General features: G+C 36.2%; 1 protein-coding gene and 1 pseudogene across 5 annotated transcripts in view; one reads left to right on the top strand and one right to left on the bottom strand.

The window, feature by feature from the left end:
* USP45 (ubiquitin specific peptidase 45) overlaps nt 1-23,535 on the bottom strand; it is a 90,379-nt gene that overhangs the window by 32,711 nt on the left and 34,133 nt on the right. For 3 of the 5 annotated variants that reach the window (XM_074187230.1, XM_074187229.1, XM_074187231.1), the window contains exons 6-8: nt 20,026-20,174; nt 19,259-19,354; nt 16,954-17,084 (exon numbers count right to left, since the gene is read on the bottom strand). In XM_074187230.1, coding sequence (XP_074043331.1) covers nt 16,954-17,084; nt 19,259-19,354; nt 20,026-20,174 — 376 coding nt within the window. Of the gene's footprint in view, nt 1-1,570; nt 1,654-16,953; nt 17,085-19,258; nt 19,355-20,025; nt 20,175-23,535 lie in introns of those variants that run through there. The other 2 variants (XR_012468499.1, XM_074187232.1) reach the window with 2 other exon arrangements.
* LOC141487828 (methyl-CpG-binding domain protein 3 pseudogene) lies at nt 11,862-12,938 on the top strand (annotated as a pseudogene).

The following is a 23,535-nucleotide window of genomic DNA, read 5'->3' on the forward strand; positions in this document are numbered from 1 at the left end:
AGGCAATGGGGTTAAGTGGCTTGCTCAAGGCCACACAGCTAGGTAATTATTAAGTGTCTGATGCTGGATTTGAACTCAGGTACTCCTGACTCCAGGGCCAGTGCTCTATCCACTGCACCACCTAGCCATGCCCCAATAACATTATTTGTCTAGGAAAGTGCTTTAGCTTACAGAAGTTAAAAAAATGATCTAAAAAGCAGTTTGAAAACATGGACCTCTCTTTTTCAAGAGGCTCCATTATTAAGTGAGTTGTTTCCCAAGTAGTTCAGGAAAGCCACAGACATTCTGAATACAGTTCCATTAATAAAGAATTTGCAAAAACAAAAGTACTTGTAAATTCTTGATACCATACATAAAATTATTTGCCTTTCTAGACTTAATACAACTCATGTATTTTAAGGATCTAAATCTGAAGGTTTCTATTTTTTAAGTTAAAAAAGCTTTCAACAAGCATTAACTATGTGCCTAAAATCGTTCTAACAGCTGGAAATACAAATATATGCAAAAAGATGCCACCCTTAGTGGAAGAAGATAGTCAATCAATAAACATCTACCAAGCATCTACTATAAGCCTGGCACCATGCCATGTGGTAGGCATAGAGAAAGAGGCAAAAGATCTGCCCTGCCATCAATGGAGGAGCCAACCTGCAAACTAATAGATAAAAAGTGAGCTATATACAGGATGAAGATGTTTATCCTTTATTATCGAAAAAGACCATGACATCATGGAGGTGATGCCTTGACAAGCACATGAACTGAATTTGAGTGCATGTGTGGGGAGCTGTGCTAAGTCTCCAGGCTGACTTTCTCCTTTGGAATCATCTGGGTCTGGTGGCCATGTATGAATCAGGATCACTGGAGGCCACCCTGGATGTGAGGCAATCAGTATTAAATGAAGGTGGGACTTTGGTTGAAACTTACAAATGAGGGAGGTCACTAGTCAAGAGTGCAGGAAGGAGAATATGCCAGGTAAGGGAGACAGCCAGAGAGAATAACTGGAACTTAAGAGATGGGAGTATATTGTTCACGGAATAGCCAGGAGGTCAGTGTCAGATTGAAGAGTATGAAGACCAGAGAGGTAGAAGGAGACTATGACTAGGTTATGAAGAGCTTTGAATAACTTAACTTTTTAAATTTGTTCCTGAGTGGGAGACAGTAGGGAGGGGAGGGAAGTGTGTGTGTGTGTGTGTGTGTGTGTGTGTGTGTGTGTGTGTGTGTGTGTGTGATGAATAGATCTGCTTTTTAGGAACATTACTCTAGTGGTCATATGGAATATGGATTAAGGTGGGGAGAGAGTTGAGAGCAGTTATTGAAATAATTTAGGTGAGGGGTGATGAGGGTCTTTACAGAGTGATGATGTCAGAAGAAAGAAGGGGATGTATTTGAGAGTTACTGTAAAAGTTAAATCAAAAGGCCTTGTCAACAGTTTGAATATGGGGTCTGGGATGTGAGAGAAAAATGAGGAATGACTCCTAGATTATAAGCCTGAGGGACTGGGAAGATGGTGTTGCCCTCTAAAGTAATAGGGAAAGTAGAAGGGGAGCGTTTAGGGGAAAAGATAATGACTTACATTTTGGAAAAATTGAGTTTAAGATGTCTACTGGACATTCAGGTTGAGATGAACTGGGATTTGAGATTCAAATGCTGAATAGACTGGGACAAGAAAGGAAAATATGGAAAACATCAACATAGAGATGATAATTGAATCCGTGAGAACTTATGAAATCACTAACTAAAATGGTGTAGAGGGAGAAGAGAATGGGACCCCGGACAGAACCCTGAGGGAGACCTACAATCAGAGGAGAATCTAGCAAAGGAAATAGAGAAGGAGCAGTCAAATAGGTAGGAAGAAAATCAGCAGAGCAGTGTTCCAAAAATCTAGAAGGACAGAGTAGTCAAAGTTGTCAAAGGCTGCAAGAGAGGTCAATGAGATGATAACTGAGAAAAGGTCATTGAATTTGGGAACTTTGGAAAAAGCAGATTCAGTGGAATGCTAAGGTTAGAAGCTAATTTCTAATGGGGTTAAGAGAGTGAGAAGAGAGAAAGTGTGTGTGTGGGGGGGGTCCCTATTGTAGGGACTTTCAAGAAGTTTAGCAACAGAGGCAGAAGACATAGAGGGGTCAAGTGAGCATATTTTTTCCAGAATAGGGAAGATATGGGCATGTGTATAGGCAATAGGAAATGAATTAGTAGAGATGGAAATGAATAGGTTCACTTGAACAAAAAGTTAGTTTTGGTGAAGAGTAAAGTCACTTCATCCCATGAGATAGGAGTGAAATGACAGAAGGCACCTAAATGGCAGAAGATAAGGAAGAGGAGAGAACAGGAAGCTCACACCCAGTGGCTTCAATTTAAATGATGCAAGATTCTCAGCTGAGAGTGGAGGGAAGGTAGGTTGAGGAGGTATAAAAAGGTTTAGAAGAGTAGTTGTGAAGAGAGGGTTAGTGAGTTGAAAAGGAAAATACAGTAGGAAAAGGTTACATAACAAATTTGCAGTGGAACTGGTTGAAATAGTGAGATGATTTTCTCATCTTCATTTGATCAAAATAATATAGGAAAAAAGATTTGAAAGACTTTACTGGAAAAAAGATGACAAAAGACTTGAAAGGTTAAAGACAGACAGACAATAATAAACTGATTAACCAGTAACACTGGTTAAGTTGTGAAGAGGTCCAGTCACTGAAAAACAATTTGGAATTCTTCTAAAAAAGTGACTATAAAATATTTATATTCTGACTAAAGATCTATCTCATATACTCCAGGGAGGCCAAGAGAAAAATTCCCATATATATGCCAAAACTTTCATATTAATACTTTGCAGCAGTAAATAATTGGAAACAAAGTACTCATCAAGTGATAAAAAGAAATTAATAAATTATGGTATATGAATATAATGGAATATAACTGCACTGTAAGAAAATAACATGGGGGGGGGGGCGGAGCCAAGATGGCAACAGGAGAAGAACCTCTCTTAGGTGCTTTCAACAAAATATTTCAAAAACCTTAAAATTATGACTCTAACTAAATTTTCAAGAGAAAGAACCCACAGAAAGATCCAGTGAGGCAATTCTCCAGTCCAAGGTAACCTGGAAAATAGTGGAAAAACTCTGTTCCATGGGTTTAGAGGGGTGGCCCCACAAGAACAAAGGAACTTCAGACGCCCAGGAACAGCCCCAGGGCACCAGGGAGCCATGGCTCCCAGCAGCAGAAGCAGTTTCCAGAGCTGCAAATAAAAAAACCAACCCCCAGGAATATTATAGCCAAGTTCCAGAACTCCCAAGTCAAAGAGAAAATATTACAAGCAGCCAGGACACAATTCAGATATTGTGGAACTGCAGTCAGGATCATACAGGACTTAGCAGCAACTACATTAAGAACTTGTAGGGCTTGGAATAAAACATTCCAGAAAGCAAAAGAGGCTGGAATGCAACTGAGAATCAACCACTTAACAAAACTGAACATCCTCTTCCAAGGGAAAAGATGGACTTTCAATGAAACAGGGGAATTTCAAATGTTCCTACTGAAATGGCCAAAGCTGAACAGAAAGTTTGACCTTCAAGTACAATACTCAAGTGAAGCATAAAGAATGCAGAAAGGTAAATTACGAGGGACTTCATGATGATGAACTGCATGTATTTCTGCACAGAAAAATGATACTGATACTACTCATATGAACCTTCTCATTTAATAGAGCAGGTTATAGATGAAGCAAAGGAGAGAGATGAATTTGAAGATATAATGTATTGTAAATATGGAGTCAATGGCTAAAAGGGAAATGTACGGGGAGTAAGAGAAAGGAGAGGTGGAATAGGCTAAGATATTTCATATAAAAGAAATTTTTTTGCAATGAGCTTTTGTACTGGTATGGAAGTGGGGAAGGGGAGGGGGAATGAGGAAACCTTCATTCTCATCAGAAATGGCTCAGAGAGTAAACAGCATACACACTCAACAGGGTAAAGACATCTAGAGTAAAAAGGAGAAAAGGGGATCAGGAGGAAGAGGGGAGATGTGGGTGATAGAGGAGAGGGTAGATCATAGGAGAGAAACACATTTTCTTTTTTACTTTTTATAAGGTCCTGGGATTGGGTGGCCTGTCTGGGACCATGGGGCCAGGTGGTAGCTGGGTCTCTGGGGTGATATGTGGGCTTGGGGTCTCTTAGCCCTAGGGCTAGTCCTCTGTCCACTGTGCCTCTCAGCTACCCTACAGCACATTTTAGAAGAGGGACAGAGTGAAAGGAGAGAGAAAATATAATAGATGGTAGTGGGGAGGAATGGACAGAGGGAATTACAAGCAGCAATGACAACTGTGGAAAAATATGGAAGTAACTTCTGTGATGGACTTATGATAAAGAATGTGATCCACCTGAGGCAGAGCTGATGGTATCAGAAAAAAATAGAGGAAAAGAAAATAACATCAAAAGGGATTATATGCAACATCAAAGGTACTATCATCCTCCAAGTCAATTAGAGGCTGTCAACCTAGGTATGCTCAACTCCTCATTCTTTTACTTCCCTACTCCTACCCCTCCAACCAAAAGCCACCCACACCTCATTGTTTCTACCTTTCTATTAAAATCTGTTGTGTATACCCCATTCTCAACTCTGATATTGCCACCACCCTTGGTTTAAGATATCTGACTTATTTCAGAAGCCTGCTCTTGGTTCTTCCTGTCTCAGGTCCCTCCCCACTCAGCTGTCAAAATGATCTTCCGAAAGTATAAGCCTAGCCATGTCTAACCATTCAATAAACTCTACTGGCTCACTCCTGCCAGGCTTAAATATAAAATCCTCTGTTTGGTTTCTAAAGCCTTCCTAACCTACCAGTCTTAACCTGTAATTCACTCACATGTTCCCTATGATCTGGTGATACTGGCTTACAACAGCTCCTCTCGTGATTCCAGGAATTTTCACAGGCTGTCTTAATACCCAGAATTCTCTCCTTCACCCTTACATTGCAGCTACTTCATGTGTCAGCTACAGTTACATTTCTTCAAAAAGTCATTTCCAATTCTCCTTAATCTTAGTGTCTTCCTTTTGAGATTATCTCCAACCTACAAAGTCATTTATATCTTGCCCCCCCATTTCATTAGGTAGTGGTTTCCTTGAGAGTAAGGGCTGTTTCCTGACTTTCTTTGTATTCCTAGGACTCAACATAGTGCCTGGCATATGGTAGCATTTAAAAAAATACATGAATTAAATGTCCTTCAGTTGGGGAATGGCTTAGCAAACTGTGATATGTGTATGTCATGGAACACTATTGTTCTATTAGAAACCAGGAGGGATGGGAATTCAGGGAAGCCTGGTGGGATTTGCATGAACTGATGCTGAGTGAGATGAGCAGAACCAGAAAAACACTGTACACCCTAACAGCAACATGGGGGTGATGATCAACCTTGATGGACTTGCTCATTCCATCAGTGCAACAATAAGGGACAATTTGGGGCTGTCTGTGATGGAGAATACCATCTATATCCAGAGAAAGAACTGTGATGTTTGAACAAAGACCAAAGACTATTACCTTTAATTTAGGGGGAAAAAACTGATATTGTCTGATCTTGCTATCTCTTTTACTTTATGTTTCTTCCTTAAGGATATGATTTCTCTCTCATCACATTCAATTTGGATCAATGTATACCATGGAAACAATGTAAAGACTGTCAAATTGTCTTCTGTGGGGGGGGGAGAGTAAGATTAGGGGGAAAAATTGTAAAACTCAAAATAAAATCTTTAAAAAGAAAAAATACTTGATTGACTAAACCACTGTAAATGGAAAGAGAAGAAAACAACAATAAACTAAATACTGTAATTATAATGATCCAGAGAACTGAGGACAAAGGGCATGCAGCACATCACATTTGGTCAATCTATATGTTTTTCTGCACTGCTTTTCAGCTTTCTTTTTTTTATTGTTTTGAAATGAACATGGAATAAAAATGAAAGATTTTTTTAAAAAAGGAATATTAAAGAAACTAGAATAGCCTTTTATATTATGATTCGAACACACAGCTGTTATCTTCTTGTGACCATTTCAAAATTCAACCTGCTCTCATACTTCATTGCAGGCACCAAACAACATGTTTCTGTACATTGGGACTAGTTTCCATATGTCATCACATCTGTGAATGGTCAACACAACTTACCATCTTCAAGTCTTCCATTTTTGCCAGAAGCGTAATTTATCTTTTAGCTGTCAGATTTGTATTATCACTGCGATCTAATTTTTCTTTATTTTTATAATTGTCATTTTTCCTGATAACATTGCTTTACTTTCCAGCTAAAACTACAGATTGGGGGTGGAAGAAGGTGAGAGGTGGGGAAAGAAATGAAAAGATGTGATTAGAAATAAAAGATCATTATGGTTACTTTTATGAATGAGAGCTGACTTCAAAGCACTCATATAGTGTTTTGGTACTGTATGAAAATTCCTCAAAGTATGTGATTGTTCCAAACTTCCCCCTTCCCCCCAAAAAAGTTGTAACTCACATTTATACAGCCCTTTATAGGTGACCAAATTTTACTTTAGAAACTATTACGTTACTGTAGACAAAGTAGTTTTGCTTTGTATTTAGATACTACTTTCATAGTATTTTTTGTATACATTCCTTTCTCCCCACTATAGATCTGGCCTTCATCAAATCTCTACTACTAGAGAAGCCTTCTAGGTAGTCTCCTTATCTCTAGTCTCTTCCTACTCCTAATCCATCCACCCAAACAGTTGTCAAAGTAATTTTCCTAAGATCATGTGATATCAACTACTCATTTCCTTCATGATCGCATATGATGATCTTTTGACATTAAGCTTCGCTTCACAGCCTGGCTTCTTCCTCTCTTTTTAATAATTCTTATACTTTGGTCCCTTCTATTCACTCTGAGCTTGGATTATCTGGTCTACTTGCTTTTTTTCTCTCCTGTCTCCATATATTTGTTCTAACTGTCCACAAGGATGGAATGCTTCCCCTCCTCCCCCCTGTCTTTTAGAATTCCTAGCTTCCTTCAAGATTCAATTTTAGTGCTACCTCCTCAAAGCAAACCTATCCAGGTCCCTCCAATATTTAGTATCTTTCCCTCTGAGATTATCTTCTCCAACTGAAAGTAAGGAACTATTTTTTTTGCCCTTTTTTATTGTATCTTCAGCACTTAATACAATGTTTGGCATATAGTTAAGTGCTTAATAAATACTTATTGATTAATTGGCTTTCCTTAAGTACAGATCTGACCTGGTCTTTCCTCTACTCAATAAACTCCAGTGGCTTTCTCCCAACTCTACAATAAAATATGAACTCTTCTGCTGTTTAGCTTTTAAAATCTTACACAATCTGGCCCCAACCTCCTTCTAGCTTCCCAGGACAAACTCCTTCTAGACTCTGCAATCTAGCCAAATCAGCTTTCTCTCTCTGTTCCTCAGGCAATTCCTCTCCGGTCTTTATCTCTAAGTTTCCCCTAAGTTTGGAATGCAATCATTCCTCATTTTTACCTCACTGACTTCTTCCTTCTTGCAAAACGCAACTCAAACACCATCTTCTACATGAAAGCTTTTCTTGAAGTCAATTATTAGTGTCTTCCCTCTCTAATTACCTTGTAATTTTTCTGTAAATACTTACATATGTACATACTGTCTTCCCTGACAGAATGTTAAGCTCCTTGAGAGTAGAAATGGTTTCATTTTTTTTTTTTTTTGTTCTTTGTATCTCCAGCATCTACCTTAGTGCCTGGCAAAAAAGCAGACACTTAATAAATAAATTCTTGTTGAATGATAATTGAAACTATGCAGATGACCTTCAAATCTTTATGTCCAGTTCAGTCTTTCTCTTGACCTCAAGTTATACTTCTCTAACTACTTATTATTTCAGACTGAATGTTTCATAGATGTCTAAAACTCAAAAAGTGAAAAACTGATTCTCACTCCCAACCCAGACCCCTTAAATTTCCTTTTCTGTTGGGAGTACCACAACCCTTCTGGCTGCCCAGATTTGCAACCACACTGTCATGTTCCAGTTTTCCCTCACCACTAAAATAATTGAATATTTAATCAGTTGTCAAATCTTGCCATTTCTACCTCCAAAAAACTCCTGCAGTTTCTTAGTATGGACATAGCCACCACCCCTCACTCTTTATCATCTCTCAAATAGATTGCTCTTATGGCCTAATACTTGATCTCCCTCCCTCAAATCTCTATCTACTCTACCTTATTAAACACAGGTATCTAGGTAATGTTTTTAAAGTGTAGGTTTGACAAAATAAATTCCCCATTCAAAATACTACTTTCATTGGCTCCTTATTATTTCTGGGATAAAATATTAATTCCTCTGTTTAGCTCTTAAAGTTATTTACAACTTGGCCCCAACTGATTTCTCAAAAACCTTCCTAATAGTTCTCCTCCTCAGGCAATCGCAATCTACAGCTTACCAACTGATTTTCTTGCTCTCCCTTACTCACCACACTTCACCCAATATTCCATATATCATCACCATGCTTTTGCAATGGCTATAATGCCCTTGTCCTTCACTCTTTTGTTTCCTTCAAAATTGCCAAATAATACGATTCAATTCTTCCCTGTTAGTAACCTCAATCAGTTGCTAATACTAATCTCCTGAAAATAAATTTGCATATACCTACATTTACTTCTTTATATAAATGTTATTTTCCCCTAGTGAAAGGCAAGGAGGTGTTTCGCTTCTGCCTTTTTGCTCAGCACATTGTACAAGGTCTAGAATATATATAGCAGGGCTGGAGTGATTGCAATTTATTCACTTCAACAGCTGTAATAATTTTATATAGTAAATATAGTAAATAATGTATATAGTAAAAAGTATATGATTTCAGTTAGGATGGTATTTCAGAAACAATAAAACAAATTTTTGTCATTCTATAGAATTTCTTTTGCTATTTCATTCATTTTCTTCAATCTTAACCTACTGAAAACATTTAAAGCTAAAAAAATTTTATATGTATTTCCTAGTATCTATCTATCTATCTATCTATCTATCTATCTATCTATCTATCTATCTATCTTTCTATCTATGCAGGGCAATGGGGTTAAGTGGCTTGCCCAAGGCCACACAGCTAGGTAATTATTAAGTGTCTGAGGCCAGATTGAACTCAGATACTCCTGACTCCAGGGTCAGTGCTCTATCTGCTACACCACCTAGCCTCCCCTTTCCTAGTTTTTAAGCCTTATACTATTCATTCTTACTCAGGACAAATTTTTTGGGGGGGATGAATTACTATAACATTAGAAAAAAAATTTAATGGCCATTAATTGGCAGCATCATAATAGTAGAATGTATGGTGAATTTGGAGCCATTCGACCTAAGTGTGAAAAACACTCACTGGTTGTGTGATTTCATTTGTCAATTCATTTAACCGATATGGGCCTTAGTTTCTTCACCAGTAACTATGGAGCTTGGAATGAATTTCTTCTGTCCTTATATAGTCTAGCACTTAGCAAGTAGGCACTTTATACTTAATGACTGAATGACTTTAACTATCTTTAATATAAAGTTAAAGTCAATCAAGTGTTATAAAATAAAGCATTTATTCTTTTAGTATGGAAAACGTGATCAGTCATAAAATCTCCACGTAAGTTAAGTCTGGCGTCTTAATATCCAGAACAGTGGAAAATAAACAGAAGGACCCTGTAGCTATGTTTACAATCTGGCCCAACAAATGTTTGATAGCTGCAAAATTAACAGTGGATGAATTAGTACCGACAACAGACAGTTGTTTGTTATGAGAAGAACTGCCCTTTTCTTTTTCCCTTTTAAAAAGTTCCTTTATATTTCTTGTCCAAACATGTAATTCAGCACAGGCCTTTGGTACCTTTAACTTTTTGACCTAGCACTTTAGAATCATGTCAAAAAACAAGTACTACATACAGAATAAAAAGAGGTCACTGGGATGTGGTGGTAATGATATTACAAAAGTTTTGGTACCATTTTAAGCCTAAGTAACTTACATAGTTTTAGCAGCTTAAAATAGCAGTGGGACTTGGGACATCCAGTGTAAAACCAAGCACTATAAATGTTTAAGCTTATGAGGAAGAACTGCTTTGCCTTATTACCAATTAAGTATACTACTACTTACTATTTCAATTTCTGATTTCTATCTGCCTTTTTTTCTTCCAAAGTATTTGACATATGGAGAACTAGGTGGCATAGTGTATAGAGCACTGGCTCTGGAGTTAGGACCTGAGTTCAAATCTGACCTCAGACATTTAATAATTACCTAGCTGTGTAACCTTGGGCAAGTCATTTAACCCCATTGCCTTGCAAAAAAAAAAAAAGTAAATTTGGCTGATTCAGAAACTCAAGAGAAATTCAACAGATAGTAAGAAATAAAAAAATCAAATGGTCTTGTGTTTGTAATGGTCTGTTAAACATCTACATTGATTATTTCATTATTTTTTATATTTATAAAAATGGAAATAAAATCAATATTCAGGACTGCTGAAGAAACTGATAGTTCTATATTGTAAAATCACCTAGTCCCTTTTCCATGAAGAATTCAAGGTAATAAAATTTCCTGTTTGCAGTGAGATACTCTATGATGAACTTGTTTTGCATCTATGACATTGACATTTGAGCTAGAGGTAAATAAGTATATTGATCCAAGGAGAAAAAGGCAATTTTCATTTCCTATTGCTTGTAGATTCTCTGATAGAAGATGTAAATAAAAATACCCATTTCCTTACAACAAATAACTACAGCATTTATTACCTAACAAATATTACTACAGTTTGCTATAACCTTACAACTTTATTGATTATTACAATGCAAGGTGAAGTTATATTAGAAGCCCCAATTTTCATTGGTACAGGCACTCTTTCAAAAGCAAAAACAGTACTTATATACAGATTTAAAAGGAATTTTCTGCACTTTCCTTCAAACAACTAATTTATTGAATATATAATAATAATAAAAGAAGTTTACATTTATATAATGTTTAACAAAAATCCATTTTCTATACATTACTTTACTTCAAGATCATATCAACCTTATGAAGTGGCAAGTGCAGGTAATACCACCTCCATTTTTCAAATAAGGTCTCTGATCTTGGTCATACAGCTACTAAATGACAGGCCTGAAATTCAAATCTAAATCTTGTACTTCCTGCAATGTACCAAGTGTTTGTAGGATATAAAAGATAAAGTCTGCCTCATTAAAAAAATTTTTATTGTTGTTTTTGTTTTTTATACCACAGGCACACTTCATATCCTATTAAAAGAATTATTCCATTGTTAAAAAGAAAAAATAATTAAGCATACAACATTCTGTCATCTGTAACCAACAACCTTTCTCCAAATGTGAAGGAAGTGGGTTTCATCATCCATTCTCCATGATAACACTCTTTCAAGGAAATTTAAAAAAAAAAAAAATATATATATATATATATATGGAGTTGGAAGACAGGTCTGGGAGGTGGGAATGGCAAGACAATGTCATAGATTCCAACCTGAATTAGATTAACTTGGAGTTTAATGAAAGATTTTTAGAGAATTATACAGAAGATTCAAAGTAGAAAAGAGCACAGCTATATTGCTTAGGTGATGGGTAGGAGCCCTTGTGGCTAGAGTTCTAAGTTATTCCCTCCCCATCTCCTTTCATAAAAGTGAACAAATAGTAGAAAGTCCCAGCCCAAGATAGGAGAGGTAGTTTAGTCAGCAAGCATTTCTGAAGTCCTATTATGTGCCAGATAATCTGTTCTAAAGGCCAGGGATACAGTGAAAGGTCAACTCTCCAGGGGAACCCCATCTCACAGACAAGTATACAACAACATACAAATAAAGCACTAGCACTGGGGGGGTGGGGGTGGCAAGGAAAGACATCTTGTAGAAGACAGGATTGTAGCTAGGACTTGGAAGGATGCCAGGAAATAGAGATGAGAAAGCAGAGGTCCAGGCCTGGGGCAGAGCTAGTGAAAATATCTGGAGACTATGCGTCTCTGGATGGCAGAAAAGGACTAAGATGTAAGAATGGAAAGGTAAGTTTGCAGATCCCTTGAGCAGGTTCCCAACTCTAAAATCCAGTAGTCTGGTGTTTCAGACTTTTCTTTTAAAATTAATGAAACAGGTGGGAGGAAGAGGAGGGGCGTGGGGCGTGGGCAGCGGAGCAGGGCGCAAAAGGAAAACCAGATTTAAATACTGCACTCCCTGTCCAGCAGACAGCATCCATCTTCAAAGAGCCTGTTATCAAGATTGCTGTTATCAGCCTGTTATCAAGATTACTAACCATCCCAGTAATAAAGTAAAGAGTGATCCACAGAAGGCTGTGGACCAGCCTCGAAAGCTTCTTTGGGAAAAGAAACTAAGTGGACTGAATGCCTTTGACATTGCAGAAGAGCTTGTGAAAACAATGGATCTTCCTAAAGGTTTGCAAGGGGTTGGCCCAGGTTGCACTGATGAAACCCTCCTCTCTGCTATTGTCAGTGCCCCGCACACTAGTACAATGCCCCGCACACTAGTACAATGCCCATCACTGGGCAGCTCTCAGCTGCTGTTGAGAAGAATCCTGGGTTATGGCTTAATACCTCCCAACCACTCTGCAAAGCCTTCATGGTGACTGATGAAGACATCAGGAAACAGGAAGAACTTGTACAGCAGGTGAGAAAGAGGTTGGAGAAAGCACTGATGGCTGATATGTTTGCTCATGTGGAAGAGATTGCCAGGGATGGGGATGCTCCTGGAGAGGAAGAAGAGGAAGAGGAAGAAGAAGAGCAGGACCAAGACCATGAGATGAAGACTGTATAGTCCAGGAAGATCCAGCCAAGATTTACCTATAAAGCAGCAGCAGGGCTAGCACAACCATTCCCAAAGCCAGGCATGTCCAAGGACTAAACTGCATCTACCATACCTAGAAGATCAAACACCCTTGACCACTAGAGGAAAGAGTTGGGCATCAGAAAGTAACAATTTACTCTTTTGAAAGACACATCTCAGGGGCGGCTAGGTGGTGTAGTGGATAAAGCACCAGCCTTGGAGTCAGGAGTACCTGGGTTCAAATCCAGTCTCAGACACTTAATAATTACCTAGCTGTGTGGCCTTGGGCAAGCCACTTAACCCCATTTGGCTTGTGAAAATAAAAAAAAGAGACACATCTCCCTCTTTTCCCTTCCCACGTCAGGTGGGGAGGAGCTAAACAGGTTTATGATAGACAGACAATCTCCCCTTCTTATTTAGGGGTCACTAGTTCAGTATGGTAAAATTTCCCAGGCCTTTGGTACCTTTAACTTTTTGACCTAGGTTCAGCATTTTCTCTCTCCCTCTGGGTCTTTTAAAGTAAGAGAGGCTCTTCTTCACTGCTTAGCCTCTCCCCAGTAACCTGCTTGATAATACCCAACTCTTAGGAGACCATTTTTATGTTTTGGATTGTTGTTCCATATGTGAATTCAGGTCATTCAATTTCATGTCCAGACTGATCTTGAGGAAGGACAGAGAGTAAAATAAGGGTGTGATACTCTTCCAACCTGCTTTTCCCTAACCCATTGCCAGAATTCCTTTATAAAATGTTTCAGAGCTGAAGCTAGTATAAACTGGGAAGATCTGCAAGAATCAGATTCACCTGTCATGCTACATTTCTTCAAACTTACTCTAATTTTGTATTGTCCTTATTTTATTCTGCATCGTGGAACTAAGCTGCCAACAAAGAAATACTCCCAGAGTAGCCTGTTCCTGGGATCCTCAGCATCCCATAGGTGGGGTAGCAGAAGAGAGAAGTGGTCTATGAAATTTTGAGTGTGGTTACTTGAGTGAGGTTGGGGAAATGCTTCCAAGCAAAACAAAAGAGCCATCAGTAAGAAGAGAGGGACTTGATTCTGGCGCCAGGACTTCTGCCCCTTCTGGAGAGCAGATGTGGAAAGCATCACCTTTAGTTTGTTTGCATGACTACACAGTACATGGAGCTGTGAGAGTCTCATCCTTGTTTTAAAAAGTTCACCTTTCTTTAATAAATTGATAATATGAAAAAAATAAAATTAAATAATGAAACAATAAAATTCAAATATGAACAGTTGAGAAGAATGAAATGAGATGGGGGATTTATTTGGAAATCCACTAGAACACCGCTTTACTTTTATTTTAAATAAGTTTTGTTGATGTCTTCTGTTTCTTATAACATTATAGGTATCCTAAGGACCCTTCCTATTTCCCCTCCTAGAGAGTCATCCTATTTAATACTTTTTTGAAAAATAAAACTGAAAAAGTCACCAGACACATGAAATGTGTAATACCTGTGCACCTCCCGCCCCCACAAAGGAATGGATTAGGAGTATTTTCAAAAAAATCTCTCCATTTTTAATCCTGCCTGATTATTATAATTTTGTTATATTCATTTTTCATCTTTTTCATTTCATTTCATTGTAACTGCATTGTAAATGTGAAAAAAAACATTTTTGTGGCTCTGTTTAATTAACTCTGTATCTGTTCATATAGGTCTTTCTATGCTTCTCTGTAATTCATCACACTCATATTTTCTTTTCATTTATGTACCATTTGTTTAGCCATTCCCCAACTAATTAGTAACTACTGGGGGTGGCTAGGTGGCGTAGTGGAAAGAGCACCAGCCCTGGAGCCAGGAGTGCCCAAGTTCAAATCCGGCCTCAGACGCTTAATAATTGCCTAGCTGTGTGGCCTTGGGCAAGCCACTTAACCCCATTTGCCTTGCAAAAAAGCTAAAACAAAATAGTGACTACTGCCATTTTGGGTTCATTTTTGCCAATTTTCAAAGTATGAGGTAAAACCTCTGAGTTGTTTTGATGTGCATTTCTGCTGTTATGAATGATCTGGAGCATTCTTGTGACTGAATACTCTGCAATTTTTCTTTTGAGAAACTTGTTCAAATCCTCTGGGAATGGCTATTATTAGTCACCTATATATTATATTATCTTTATACAGCATATTTATAACTGGTTATCAGAGAAATTTGAAACCAACATTTTTTCCCATTCAATAACTTCCCTTTTTATACAAGGTGCATTAATTTTGTTTTTGCACACAAGATTTTTAGTATCATGAAATCAAGTTTTTTTAAAATTATCTTTATTTCTTTTTTTGCAGAGCAATGGGGTTAAGTGACTTGTCCAAGGCCACACAGCTAGGTAATTATTAAGCGTCTGAGGCCGGATTTGAACCTGGTCTTCCTGACTCCAGGGCCATGCTCTATCCGCTGTGCTACGGAGCTGTCCCCAAATTGTTTCTATTTCTTATATGATCAAGAATATATCTTCTACTCACAGTTATGAGTACTGTTTCTCTTCTAATATTTTCACAGTTTTTCCTTTAATATTAAGGTTACATAGAATATATTGTGGAATATGATGTAAAGAAGGAGTTTTTCCCCTAGGTAACTTGTTTTCCATTTTATCGAGCTAAGAGTTATTCTGTTCCACCGTTTCTGTTTTTCTCTTGTTTATTCTGTCCCATTAATCTATTTTTTAACCAATAACCAATTTTTTTGATAACTGCTGATTTATAATATAGTTCAGTTTAAAAGTGCTATTTCTCCTCCATCATTACTTCTTTTCATCATTTTCCTTGATATTCTAGATCTTTTGCTTTTTTTTACAAATTAATTTTATTATTTTATCAAATCTTATAAAGTTAACCCTATAAAATTACCCCTTAGTAATTTGGTTGGTATAGCATTAAAAGTGTAAATTAATCTTGGAAGTATCATCATTTTTATTACATTAGCATGGTCTACACATGAGCACTGAATATTCCTCCAGTTATTTTAAGTTGTTCTTTTGTTCTTTAAGAAGCACTTTGTAACTGAAACTACAAGTTCTTTAAAGTGCTTTGGCAGGTTGATCTCCAGATATTTTATGAAATTTGCCAATTTGCAAAGTATGAGGTAAAACCTCAGGGTTGTTTTAATTTGCATTTCTGTTGTTATGAGTGATTTGGAACATTCTTATTGAAATTTTTTGTAATGAGATTTCTCTATTGTTTTCTTATTTTAAGAAATGCATCAGGATGACTACTTCATGAGTGGAGAGAATTTTAAGACTGAATAATTAGATAGGCGATGTTTCAATAGGAAAATTTAGAAAAGGGGAAGACTTGAGGATAAATATGGGATCATTTTTTGATGTACTAAGTTTGAAATGTTTATTGGCTATCCAGCTTGATTTCCAAAAAACCAGGCAGTAGTGATATAAACCTGAAATTCAGGAAGGAGGTTAAGAGTAGATAATATAGAATTGGGAATCATTTGCATAGAAATAGCTCCCCCATGGGGGCTGATAAGATCACCAAGTGAGAAAGTACATATAAAGGGAGAAAAGAAGAGTGCCTAGGAAAGAAAACTGGAAGACATTCATATTGAGCAGGTATAACCTTGAGGAAGATCTAATATAGGAAATGAAGAAGGACTGGTCAGTCAGGTAAGAGAAGAGATAGGAGAGTGCAATTTAAGAGAAGAAAGTAACAAAAAGAGAATGATCAACAGTTTCAAAAGGCACCAGATAAGTCAAAAAGGCTAAAACTAACAAAATCTAGAAAATCTAAAACCATTTTAAAGTGACAAATATCTGATTTGGGATCAAATTAAATACAACCACATAAACAAAATAAATTTGGGTCTAAAATGTAAAACTCTTTTTCTGTAGTTTGTAATTATTTTTATTCTAAAGAGTAAAATGACTATTAGAAATGCTCATAGGGTCCTTTTAAGTTAGATACTGTATTCTTAAAGTTATAGGAGTGATTTTTAATGTAATCTTTTATGCCTTATCTTCCTTAGTTATAATTCAAAAAATAGCTGAAATAGATTATATTTAAGGTTCCTTTGATCTCTAAGATGCTATGATTCCATAATTTTAAAACACTGAATATATCTTGTAACAACAGGAACATTACTAAAGGAGTTAAACAATTTAAATTAAATAACGTGTACTCTCTTGAGAATGTTTCTTTTTAGTAGCAGTAGAAGTATTTGTTTTTAAAATAATTGTACCTACTTCTGACATAGCTGGTTAAAGAGAACTTTAGGAGAAAGTGGTCCTTTTCCAGGCTCCTTCATGCTGTGAAGAAACAGGAACATAGCTGAAGTCAGAGCTCCAGGACTTGACAGGTTCACCACTAGTGGATCCTGTAATAAGAAATTTAATTTTCCATCAGTAGTCTGAATCTCTAATCACAAAAATACAAAAAACAAAAAGAGCTACCACTTTGTTAAGATGTTTGGTTTAATTTAAACTACTACACTTAAAGTTGTACTAAGACTTGGAACACTGGTGATTTTCTCTACTAGGTGGCACAATGGATAGAATGTCAGGAAGACTCACCTTCCCAAATTCAAATCCAGCCTCAGACACTTCTGAACTGGGTCACCCTGGGCAAGTCACTTAAACCTGTTTTCCTCAGAGCTTCTTATGTAAAATGAGTTGGAGAAGGAAGTGATAACCCATCACATTATCTTTTCCAAGAAAAACCCCCAAATGTATCCCAAGGTACTGAACACGAGGGAAAAAAAAACTGATCTCAGTTAACTGTATGTAGGATAGGCTGAACTTGCTCAAAAGCCAGGATATCATTTGGGGATATGAAGGGGTGTGGTGGAGAGGAAGGGGAAAGAATGTAAAAATTTTGGTGCAAAAATGTAACCACATGGTTTTAGGAAATTTTGATTAATAAGCATCAATAAAAATCCCTGCCAGGCTAAATATTGGAAAAGGCAAGTTATATTTCTTCATAATTCTTTTATATTAAAAAGGCTTTCTGCCTGAGTGATAATATAAACTGATAGTCACTTCTAAGATACTTGAAAACAAATTCTAATACAGATGTTATTCCTCTACATACATTAAAAACTTCAGAAGTCTATGGGAGGGAACCCTTAATCCATAAATATGAAAGTAAAAGTAAGCATGCTGCTTTCAATAAGAGTTATTTAAACAGGTAGGAGGCAGGGGAGACTATACTTCTAGAGAAGTAAATATCAGAATATAAACTTCATTGCAAAAAACAGTAATGACAAGTTTTTTTGTTATTCTTCAGTCATGTATGACTCTTTATGACTCCATTTATGGTTTTCTTGACAAAGTTACAGAAATGCTTTTCCATTTCCTTTTGCAACTCATTTTATAGATGAGGAAACTGAAGCAAACAGGGTCACACTGCTAATATTTTACTCTAAATCTCCCAAGCTCAAACAGTGGACCTGGAAAGAGCAATCCACTATTGAATAATAATATATTCATATCTAAATTTAATATAGGATTTTTGAAAATTACTTTTATTTACAAAGAAAAAGTAAATTTTTAAGTTTCTGTTACAGTATATTAGGTGACATTAACCTGAGATGCTGTGTGTATATATATATATATATATCTGGTCTCAGAAAAGCCCAGAAAAAGAAAAATCTATTAGCCTAATATTAACAAGTACTATACTTAGAGAAGTTGTGCAGGAAGGGGAAAAAGAAGGGACCTAGAATTATACAAAACTAAGGAGAATGTTAGAAAGGATATCAACAGATATTCAAGAGAACATTATACACATTAACCACAACACTGTGAGATCAATTATGATGGATGCAGCTCCTAAGAAGTTTGGAGATCCAGGACAATCCTGTGAGGCTTGTTATGAACAATTCCATCCACATTCAGGAGAAAAAAAAAAATCATAGAATCTGAATGCAGACTATGTTCAACTTTTTGAAAACTTCTTATTTTTTCCCTTCCTAGCTCATGGCTTTCTTTCTTTCCCCTTAAGGTCTAATTCCTCATAAACAAAATGACTAATATGTAAATACGTTAAACACAAATACAACTTTTACCAGACTGTTTGCTGTCATGGGGAAAGGGGAGAGAAGAGAGGAAGGTAGAAAAATTTGTAACTCATATATTTGTAAATGGATGAAGGTTGAAAAACTATATAGTATGTAATTAAAAAAATAAACTAAAATTTCAATTTAAAAAAGGATAATAAGGCCAAGGCCAAATTATGTATATATTACATTAAAAATGCCTTCCCATGGTGATGATAATGTCAGGAAAAAATATTCTGTGTTTCATTTTTAAGATTTTTTTTATAGTTTCCTGATATATTTGAGTTTTAGCATCTCAAATTGAATGTGATCTTATAGAAGTTTGTGTTTTGCTGTTTTACAAAAAATCTTTTAATCAACAGCTAAAAATATGCTTTAAGCTCAAAGTTTTTTTTTTTAATTTAAAATAATTTCTAGTCATTGTCTCCTATCCCAAGTATGGAATTCTGAAGGTGACTTATTCTCACACCACTATGATTTACAAAGATACTTACCAACTGGGGGTCTGAAGTATGAAAAATTTTTAACTTTGTCCCCTTTTCCTTGACCTCATACATCAGCTCATTGAGCATGTGAGTCTGTGCCAGGTTCTAAAAGAAGACAGAATTAAAGCCTTTTCTCTTAATAAATGTGTACTAACATATAGCATATGGTTTCTTCATTTTTAATTTTGACTGAGACCTATTGCCTGGGTTACCAGCCGAACAAAATGTATTATTTTAGTAATAACTAGAAAAAGTAAGCAAACTCCAGTATGAAATTGTAGCCAGTAACATTTCTCGAAATTTAAATATTTAGTGCATCTAAAAACCTCATGAGTAAAAAAATTTTCAATGATTCTATTACATCTTATGCTTATAGCTTATTTATAAAAAACATCTTTCATGTTAAATGTTTTCAGTCAGCTATTTCTAAGCAAAGAACACTGAAGTTAAATGTCATTACTATTTAAACAACAAAATTCATTTATTCAAGAAAGGATCTATTAAGTTGGTAATAAAAACAAAGTTGGCATATTTCAGAATCTGAAAATGACAAGAATCATTGCTACTCTTATGTGAAAAGCTTGTGCCTGTTAACATATACATATATATGTATATATTATACACACACACACAAACATAGGATGAATATTCATTTTGTTGTAAATGACTGGATTTAGTTACTTTTCCTTTCCTATTTCATGAACAGACCATTTCCCAAAGGCAATCAGATAAAGTAAGCCAAATTTAAAATTATAATTTCAGTGTTTATATATTACCTGCATGACAGCATTAAAAAAGCAAGTGTTCCCCAAGTTATTAATTCCTTTCACAGAAGCTGGTAAACTGCTGATTTGGCATTTTCCTTTCCATATTTCACTTGCTTCACATTTTTCTTCACAAAGCCTTATTACTTTGGAAAATGAACCTATAAGTGTAAACAAAACCCACAAATTATTTAAACTACATGTAATCAAATTAGAAAAATTATTAATTTGGATCTGAATTCATAAAAAGGAAATTAAAGAATTTTTAGAACATGGTGATAAATCTATGGAAAAATAACTCACATGAAGAAAAATGTTAAACTATACAAGATAGTACATAACCAATGGCAAAATTATGTGATACTTAGCAGTGCCTGGCATATAGTAGGCACTTAACAACTAATGTTTGTTAACTTGATAAACTTAATACTTTCTGACTCACTGGTTGATTGGGTACACTTTTTTCCTACTGTCCTTTTTGAAATACTTAGAATTAAACTTTTTAATTTCAAAAATTGCTTATTTTTAATAAGTATTTATTTATTATTGGGGGCTGCTAGGTGGTGCAGTGGATAGAGCACTGGCCTTCAAATCAGGAGTACCTGAGTTCAAATCCGGCCTCAGACACTTTTACCTAGCTGTGCGGCCTTGGACAAGCCACTTAACCCCATTTGCCTTGCAAAAATCTAAAAAAAAAAAAAAAACCCCAAAAAACTGAAAAACTTTAAGGATATCTTTCTTGAAATTTAAGGTTATTTGCCATGAGCCTTTTCTTCCCCATCTCAAATCCCTCATATGCCTTTTGCCACTACTTCATCTCTACTTTCTCTCCATTTACTCTTTGTAACCCCTTACAATATGACTTCCAACCTTATCTTTCCACTGAAATTGCTCTCTCCAAACTTACAAATGATCTCTTGGCTGCCAAATGATATGACCTCAATATCCTTCACCTTTCTGCAGCCTTTGACATTGTTGATCACTCTCTCCTCAATCCTTTCTTCTCTCTTAACTTTTTAAGACACCACTCAACTGGTTCTATATATTCAGTCATTTCTTCTCCATCTCCTTTATTTTATCTTCCTCCAGATCTTGACCTAGGTGTCCCATGGGGCTCTGTTTTGTGCCTCCTCTTCTTCATCAATACTTACCTCATTTGGAGATCTTATAGCTAGCTCCCATAGATTTAGTTACCATCTCTACTCTGATAAGCCTCAAATCTACAGAGAGGTCTTGTTCCAATTTTTCTGCTGACCTCCAATCCCACATCTCCAACCGCCTTTAGACATCTCAAACTGGATGTTCAATTGACAACTTAGAATCAATACATTCAAAATGAAATTCATCATACTTCTTCTTAAACCCTCTCCTCTTTCCGATTTTATCTCTTACTGTCAAGGAAAACAACCATCCTTTCAGTCTCCCAGGCAAGAAACTTTGTCAACTCTTCACTGTCTCTCACCCTCCATATTCAATCTATTGCCAAGGTCTAGTGATTTTACCTTAGCAGTAGTCTTGAATTATACCCCCTTTCCTCCTTTAACGCTGTCACTACTGTGGTGAAAACTCTCCTATCACTTCATGGCTGGACTAGTGCCAGTAACCTAATGCTTCAAGTCTCTTCCCCACTCCAGGATATTCAAGTGATTTTTCTACCATCACCTCCCAGCAATCCAATAAATTCCAATGGTTCCCTATCACCTCAATGATCAATGCCAAAATCCTGTGCAGCATTCAAAGTCCTTTCCTATCTTTCTAATCTTCTCATGTCTTACTCCCTTCCATACAGCAGCACCAGCCTCCTTTTCATGAATAAAATACTCCATGTCCTCTGCTCCAGGCCATTGTCCAGGTCCCTATCTCTGCCTATTGTGTTCCATATTTAAGTTTCAACTAAAAATCTATCTTATACAGTAAGTCTTTACTGAATTCTCATAATTTCTAGTGACTTTCTTCCCTTAATTTTTATTTCCTAATTATCCCATATATAATTTGTTTATATATATTGCTTTGTTTTCTCCCCAATCAGAGATTGTCATTTTTCTCTTTTAGTATTCACTTACAATAGTGTTGTCATATAAGTAGAATCTTCCTTGTCTAATCTCTTCTGATCTTGTTTTCTGTTTTTAAATAGTACCAAACAGTGACATAACTCTGAGGACTAGAATTGTAGGAAGACACCATGGTCATCTAATCCAACTTATATATCTTCTATATTGTTAGGGACAGAGGTGTGTGTGTGTGTGTGTGTGTGTGTGTGTGTGTGTGTGTGTGTGTGAAAAAGCACTGTAAATTATTTTCACCTGGTGTCCTTGAGCACCAGAGCTTTATTTTTACTAAGTGCCACAGGAGTGGGAGTGGATTAGAAACTAGGGAAGGTATTTAAGCACTTGTATTTGTATTTTGGTAAATAAATGGAGACCTTGGAGTATAGGGAGAAACTTGTCTTCCTTGTCTCTCGCCCCTCCAACTTTTGCCTAGGGAAGATTGAGGGAGTCCAGAGATGGGATTCAGCATAGGAAAGGGACTCAACAATATATCCTTTGCACAGAAAAAAAAATTGTCAATGAAATGAGTACAGAAAACACTAATGGTAGCATTGTGAGGTAGATCAGCTTTGATGGACACAGCTTCTCTCAGGGTTCTGAGAGACTCCTTATGGAAAATGACATCCACATTCAGAAAAAAAAACACAAAAAAATGGAGTATGGATGCAGTGCAAAGCCTACATGCTCACTTTTTTTTTTTTGGTTAGGCAATGGGATCAAATGACTTGCCTAAGGTCACACAGCTAGGTAATTATTAAGTGTTTGAGGCCATATTTGACTCAGGTCCTCCTGACTTCAGGGCTGATGCTCTATTCACTATGTCACCTAGCCACCCCCCATGTTCACTTTTTTAAATTTCTGTTATGTTTTTTCTTTTCTCATGGTTTTCTTTTCCCTAATTCCTCTAATTCTAATTCCTCTTTCACAAAAATACTGCTCTGGAGAGAGAGAGAGAGGAGGGGAAGACAAGGTGGTAGAGAAATGTGGAACTCATAAGTTAGCAAATGGACAAACATTGAAAACAATCTTTGCATATAAATGGAAAAATAAAATCAAATAAATAATAAAATATTTATCTGCTTTGGTAGGTAATTAACATTTCTTATTAACGTTTTTCCAATAAATGTTTTGAATAGTTTTATATATAATTTATATAAAGTGGGCCTTCCTATCTCTCACATTTTTAATGCCTCACTGAATGAATTGTTACATAATAATAACTACTTTCTAGCATGGAAAATAAAAAAAATTTTTTCTACTAGCAAACATGGAAATAATTAAAAGCACACAACACCCTAATAGCCTACTTTTCAAGTAAAGATCAAATACAAATAAATCTGTACAAGGATAAAAAATAAACATAAGCACAAAGTTATTTGCAGCTATGTTCTTTAACTGATATTATTTACACTATGCTACCAAAACCTAACAGTGTAAATCTCACCAAATACATAATTTTAAACTGATGGTAATA

This window comes from Macrotis lagotis, chromosome 5 (genome assembly GCF_037893015.1).
Source record: "Macrotis lagotis isolate mMagLag1 chromosome 5, bilby.v1.9.chrom.fasta, whole genome shotgun sequence".
Lineage (NCBI taxonomy): Eukaryota > Metazoa > Chordata > Mammalia > Peramelemorphia > Peramelidae > Macrotis > Macrotis lagotis.